The 7,500-nt window shown below is 43.3% G+C and overlaps 1 protein-coding gene across 1 annotated transcript in view; it reads left to right on the top strand.

Moving 5' to 3' along the window:
* hcn4 (hyperpolarization activated cyclic nucleotide-gated potassium channel 4) overlaps window positions 1-7,500 on the top strand; it is a 170,703-nt gene that overhangs the window by 83,054 nt on the left and 80,149 nt on the right. Inside the window, exon 5 of the mRNA XM_079496095.1 lies at window positions 6,081-6,299. Within this exon, the coding sequence (XP_079352221.1) occupies window positions 6,081-6,299 (219 nt within the window). The remainder of the gene's footprint in view (window positions 1-6,080; window positions 6,300-7,500) is intronic.

Here is a 7,500-nt window from a genome sequence, read left to right as displayed (position 1 = left end):
TATTTTAGAATTTGAATCCTGACAGTAACCGTTTTGGACATATGAGGTTTTCACCCGACATAAACGGAGAGTATCTTGTGGTGAAGTTGGGGTCACTTCCTGTCCATCAACAGGATTCATTTAGCATCATTCACCCCTTTATTACAGCTAAGGTTAATTACATCTTATATTAAATGCACAAAATCTCTCTACGTATGTACAGTACGTATGTCCATCTGTTATTCATGCATCTCGAGAACGGTCCAACTGACCGGATTAAAGGGCCACTTCACCCCTTTTGCAACCAGATCTTATTTTAATGATGTTTGGGAGACAAGAAACACTTTCCTGGGGGTTTTTACATGGGTAATATGTGTTTTTAGATATTTTAGTATTTCAAAGTGTCCATGGGCTCCATGATGTCATGGACACTGGGCTCACTTCCTTCCTGGACTACAATTCCCATAATGCTTTGGTCCACTGCTCCTCCTTGTGGATAGGGGGAGGGCTGTTCCATGTAGTCCAGGAAATAAGTGAGCCCAGTGTCCATGACATCATGGAGCCCATGGCCACTTTGAAATACTGAAATATCTAAAAACACATATTACCCGCATAAAAACCCCAGGAAAGTGTTTCTTGTCTCCCAAACATCATTAAAATAGGATCTGGTTGCAAAAGGGGTGAAGTGGCCCTTTAAGGTTGGCGAACATGCGTTAAGGTTGGCGAACATGTGTTAAGGTTGGCGAACATGCGTTAAGGTTGGCGAACATGCGTTAAGGTTGGCGAACATGCGTTAAGGTTGGCGAACATGTGTTAAGGTTGGCGAACATGCGTTAAGGTTGGCGAACATGTGTTAAGGTTGGCGAACATGTGTTAAGGTTGGCGAACATGCGTTAAGGTTGGCGAACATGCGTTAAGGTTGGCGAACATGTGTTATGGTTGGCGAACATGCGTTAAGGTTGGCGAACATGCGTTAAGGTTGGCGAACATGCGCTGCTCCGTGCTTGCGGTTATAGGTTAGGGTTTGAGGTAGGTTGTCGTTGTCGGGCCAATAGTATGCCATTGCCCAAACATTGATCTGAGTTGAGTCATCTTGGTGCAGAGGCTGTTTATGCAGGCAAAGTGGGAAACAAAACAATATGCAGTACTCTTGTCTGAGAAAGTTTTGTTAATTTCCTCGGGACTCTCGGGAGGATGTATTTTTGTCTGTATTTTCTGTTTGACTGCACGACCACAATAGGGTGCACTGCTATTGTGCTCATCGGCTTCCTGGAAAGGCTCTGCTACTTAACCCATTATACCTGGAAGAATGCATCTATGAGTCACTTTGTTTAGCATTTAACCACATTTACCATTATTTTATACTTTAGCTATTGAAATAGCGTGAAATAGCACTCTGTGCCACGCTATGAGCTTATAGATCTGCTATTTTTGGAAAAATTGGGAAAACGGGTGCAAATCTTTTAATACATATTCTTTCACAGCGAACATTTTTATCTCAAATATTAGCTTCTGGGGGTCCCTGTAACAAAATATTTTGAGATGAGGGTCTGCGGCCAAATACATATCATTCTGAGGGTCATTGGCATGACAAAGTTTGAGAACCACTGCCATAAAAACATACGTTTTTCAGAAAACTGTTAGGAGTTAGAAGACATTTGTAGAATAAGGTCCTCAGGTCCCATGCAGGTCTTAATGGGTATCAGGGCCACATGTGGAGAACCACATGTGCACCACACGTGCCAGACCCGACCTCCCCTTGAATAACTCCGCCGCTAATCAGGCCGATTAGCTACATGCGGCCGAACTGCTCGGGGGACACACCTGGCTGTCTGCCCACATAACGCACAAAACGCCCTGTCTGCTTGTCATGAGACGCCGCTGGTGGTGATGACGCATGTGTGTGTTTACCTCCCACGCTCCCACCATGTAGCTTTTTTCCCCCCAGCCTATCGCAGGACACCCTCGCCAGGCCATGTGACATCCTTAGCCACTTAAACCCCAGTGTCCGTATTGTGGGGAAATATTTTGCTGAAAATAGTCGACAAGCCATAGTCGATCTGCCCTGACAACATCCATTTAAAGATGTGAATCACTGGTTTCTTTCAGAACTAGCCTGAAAAACCATCTATCAGGTCGGAGACCACAAGGGGAGGTGAATGTAATTTCCCATACTAATGGACAGGTCGGAATTTAAGTAGGAGTACCCCTGGAGGAAATGTATGGTGGGTGGGGTGCGGGGAGGTGGGTGGGGTGCGGGGAGGAGGAATAGCACTGCACTCAGATTCAGTGCACTGAGCAACACGCAGCCGCTCTATACATCTCCGTACAAGGGTGTATTAACGCTTAACGGATTTGGCTGCAGAGCAGACCAACGCCATCGGTGAAAGTCAAGTTTTTTACCGATCCGCCGATGGCAGTTAACAAGGCAAACATCGGCCCCTACCGATTGTCGGCCGATACATCGGTGCACACCTAGTATGCATACATATTGACACTAGGCAGCTTTGTAAAGCTGTGTAGTAGGTGCAGCCGCGTAACCCCCCCTCTGCGTTTTGGTTTACAAGTAAGATGCGCGAACGCGGGAAGCGAACGCAGCTCGTAAATTGCAATAACAACAATTAGAATAAATGACGTACTTTTTTAAGGTTTTTTTTTAAGTTCTCTTTTCTTTTTTTTTAGTTACGTGTTTTTAAGTTCTTTTTTTAGTGTGTGTGTATGTGTATGTGTACGTTTTTTCTTTTAAAGTTTTTTTTTTTTAGTTAAGTTTTTTTTTAAGTTAAGTTTTGTGTGTGTGTGTGTGTGTGTGTGTGTGTGTGTTTTGTGTGTGATACAGCTGCGCCCTCTGGTGGCAGGCCGGTGGTGTTACAGCGTGACACACACACAGACTGACACACAGACAGACAGACAGACAGACAGACAGACAGACAGACAGACAGACAGACAGACAGACAGACAGACAGACAGACAGACAGACAGTTTAGGCCAGCTTCTATAGTTAGTGCTCACTGCGTTTGCAATATACAGCGGGGCACAATGGACACTGTACAGTAGTTGTGATTTGTGAACGTACCTGTCACGATTGTGAACAGAGCAGCGCATCTGCAGGCCTCGGGAGAGCGTTATTAGCCTACACACTCTCCGTCTCCACCAGAGCTGTTGAAACTTTGATCAACTCATTGGATCTCTTATCATTTTATTTTTACAGACGGCCACAGTTGCGTTGTCTGCGTCACGGTAGTTACGCCCCTGAGTAGGTGTAAAGTGGTGTGTTTACGCACAATGCACAACTCCATGCATGTCATAGATTGCCAATCCATGATAGAAAATTAGAAAGACAGATAGCAGCAGCACTCAAGTCGAGGGAGTGGAGAAGAGGAACAGTCAACGAGAGTAATCGGAGTTCACAGAATTTTTCGCCAGTGAGAGAGACAGAGAGAGGGCTAGGGTGAAAAAAAGAAAAGAAAAGTTCTGGTAGCATAGCTTACTTTTTAATTAATAGCGTTTCTGTGCTTGGTTGGTTTCTGAGCTTGCTCAGTATGAAGAAAGTGGCCAGAGATATGAGGGACTGAGACAGACTAGCCTTCAGTACCCAGCCTTTTATTTTCGTTCGCATCGGCAGAGTAGGCTACTAGAGTAGAGAGACAGACAGTATATACATGTATATACATGTTAAACCCAGACTATTTTATTATCAAAATTGGATTACCTTCCCTTGGACTCAAAGTACAATTAATGTAGCTCACCCTCCCTCTGACTAAAATTAGAAAGGCATCACCCTCCCCTATACGTCCAGGCCCCCCTTTTCCTAAATTTCTACCGCCGCCATTTTCCTTTTTCTCCTTTGTACATAGCGTGTTTTTTGTATTTGTTGATGACACATATTATTGTGTTATTTATTGTTGATGAATTGAATACATCCACAATGCCAATTGAAAGTCCCCAGGACTTTTTTGTGTTATCCTTTTAGCCTTCATGTCGGCTGTACCTCATACAGTTTGCATTTGATCTGACTAATAAAGTATTCAATCAATCAATCAATCACCTGAAAAGACCCACAAAAATGCCTCCTATATGACAGGCTCAGCACCGCCTGCCGTGAGGTGTATCCCAAGAGAATGATGCAGACTCTCATTAACATCAAACAGGCTTTGTTTGGTTTCGCTCGGTAAACACAGGCTAATTAATTGCGTTACTTAGATGGATATATTGTTTTGAATTGAATAAAGTACATTTACTTGGCACACATTTTGGACCGTGGTCTAAAACATAGTCCAGAGTACTAAAGTACAATTTTGAGGTATTGTACTTTACTTAAGTATTTCCAATTTCCAATACCTTTACTTCTACTGCACTACAATGCATACTCCCAGATATTGTACTTTATTTACTCCACTACATTTATTTAATTAGGCCTACTCGTTACTTTGTGCATTTATTTATTACAAAACATACATGTACATTAACCACTTCAGCCCTATATAGCTTACAGTTCGGCCATTTCAAAATAGCCGATCGACAAGCTCACAATGTATCGCAATGAGACGCATTGTGGGCTTGTAGATCTGTAGATTTTTTTACAAGATTCGTACACATTTGAAAACTTGAAATGGGACATTCTGCACAATGAGTACTTTAAGTAAATTTTAAAGCCAATACTTTTATTCAAGTTCATTTCGAAATCCGGACTTTTATTTATATATTGCAGTATTGATACTTTTACTTACGTAAAAAGTGTGAGTAACATTTTCCACCACTGCTGACAGCTCCTCATGTTTGTCATGTTTGTGCTGGCCGGTATAGATCAAACATGTTACTATACGTCTCCTCATATGTCCAAATCTGTTAAATTCTACTTTCCAGGATTCAAGTAAACATACAGCGATGGTAGCAGATCTACAAGCTTGCTCCGTGCCGTACTTCCAGCTTGTGGATCTGCTACTTGTTATGCTTTTGTGTGACGCTGGGTGAAGTAGGGCATTATTTTATTTAAAAAAAGAGATATGAAGATTTCTGCCCGACAGCAACTTGTTGATTCACGTACTGCGTTCACACTGCCAGACAAAAGATACAAACCTACACAGCATATTTGTAGCATTGAATCTTTGTATCTGAACTGAAGTTGAAACCAGCTCAACTTTGTTTGTAGCTGTAGCTGTATCTTTGAATCTCTGCTTTGAATCGCTTGCTTCCATTGAAAACGAAAACTATAGCCTGTATCTTTGTTGTTGCCAGTGTGAACGCGGCCACAGTTGCTGCCGTGCTGATTACGTTGTCATGGGACACCTCCTCTTGTCTTTTCCACTGGTATAGTAGCCTTCCCATTATCCTCACCTTTTTAGGAACCCACTAATGACATCGCTATCTCTAAGGTTCTCCCCCCACTGCAGTGGAAATGGGTTTGAAAGCAATTTGGACATGTCACCCCCAGGAGAGTGCTGATATCGATTTACCCATAGACTACCAGCGGGATCTAAAGGAGAGAGGGGCAATTTATCTACAAACGAGAAAACTCACAGAGAAATCACATTTTTCTAAATAGCGTGACCTACTTTCTTTCCGGGCCGGAAAGCCTCTGGTGTCTCCAACGCCCATCTGTCCATTCTCGGGACTCTGTTTTAGGCCCTGGCCCAAAATGTCTGCCATTCTGCAAATGTTTGCATAGCGAGAAGAATTCTCCATTTTGCCAGCAAAACGATACAAAGGGGGACATATCTGCCAATACATTTCGAAGTGACAGTGAGTGTGTGTTTTGTCAGAGTGCTAACCATTCTTACTGCACCACCACACAGAAAAAAATGTCTTAGTGTTAATTTATTTAACCCTGAGAGTGTAAAAATGTATCCATTTGGGTCTGCTGCATAACTGTCACACACACACACACACACACACACACACACACACACCACACACACACACACACACACACACACACACACACACACACACACACACACACACACACACACACACACACACACACACACACACACACACACACACACACACACACACACACGGACAGAGAGAGAGAGAGAGAGAGAGTTATTTCTTCTGACCTTGGCTGACTCCAGCTCACCCAGTCTAATCTCTCTCTCCAGAATGACACATGGGGACAGCAGTACTCGTATGCCCTCTTCAAAGCCATGAGCCACATGCTGTGCATTGGATACGGCATGTACCCCCCGGTGGGCATGACGGACGTGTGGCTGACCATCCTCAGCATGATCGTGGGCGCCACCTGCTATGCCATGTTCGTGGGCCACGCCACCGCACTCATCCAGTCGCTAGACTCCTCCCGTCGCCAGTATCAGGAGAAGGTAAGTCATGATGGGTGTGTGTGTGTGTGTGTGTGTGTGTGTGTGTGTGTGTGTGTGTGTGTGTGTGTGTGTGTGTGTGTGTGTGTGTGTGTGCGTGTGCGTGTGCGCATGTGCGTGTGCGCATGTGCGTGCGTGCGTGCGTGAATGCAAATCCATTTGCAGGAGGGAGAGACCTCCTGCATGGGGACATTGTAAGCCTTAGTCCCCATGCAATAATACGATTTCACTCAGACACTCTGGTCGAGATGAAAACCATTTATTGCATTGATATTGCATTGTATTTGGCGGCTGCGTCTGCTCTGCTCCTGTGATACTACACAGACTGCTCTGCATAAAAATGACACTCTGAGATCACAAACCCCCCCTGAAGCAGAGCCTGAACATGCACGGTTATTACATTGACATGATAGACAATAAAAAAAGAAACACCTCATACTAGGTCTCCATTGTCCCAGATGGATATTCCATTGCAGTGGAATAATATAGACTGACTCCACTCTAGAGTATACCGAGCAGCATTTTATTTTGTTTCTACTGTATGTTCTGTCAATGTGTGTATTATGTATTACATACATGGCTGATAATCGCGATTATGTAATAATTGTGACTGGCCTATTTTACATTTTATACTATATATATATATATATATATATATATATATATATATATATATATATATATAAATAATCCAGGTTACAGATGAACTCTCTCTGCCAAGTGATTCTGTTGAGCTCAGCACAGAAAAAAATGAGGACAGATTGCGCCATGTGTCCACCTCTCCTCACCTGTCCTCACCGCAGCTCGGCTGGACTGCTTTACTGTGCGACTGCACCAGGGGTCATCAAGATGTCCGCACACGGACAAATGTGTCCGTGGCAAAGACTCCATGCAGGCACATTTTAGATTTTCTTTTTCACGGTACCATTATAATGTTCTTATTTTGATCACAAGGCCCTTTTACTACAACACTATGGCACATTAGTAGTCCAACTAGTACTAGAGGTTCTCAAATGTTTTATTTGCAAGGAGCCCCTTAACTCTGAGAGTGTACAAATGTGGGTCCATTTGGTTCCATTTGAACACTCAGTTACAGACCTGTTTTGGACATTAAAGTACTAAAAGTAGCCTATATTGTGATGCCAAGTACACGGAGATGATATACATTTATATATAAGATATCTTTGGAGCTTTTCTGCCTTCA

This window comes from Electrona antarctica (genome assembly GCF_951216825.1).
Source record: "Electrona antarctica genome assembly, chromosome: 3".
In the NCBI taxonomy this organism is placed as follows: domain Eukaryota; kingdom Metazoa; phylum Chordata; class Actinopteri; order Myctophiformes; family Myctophidae; genus Electrona; species Electrona antarctica.
This window is presented reverse-complemented; position numbering and strand designations above follow the sequence as displayed.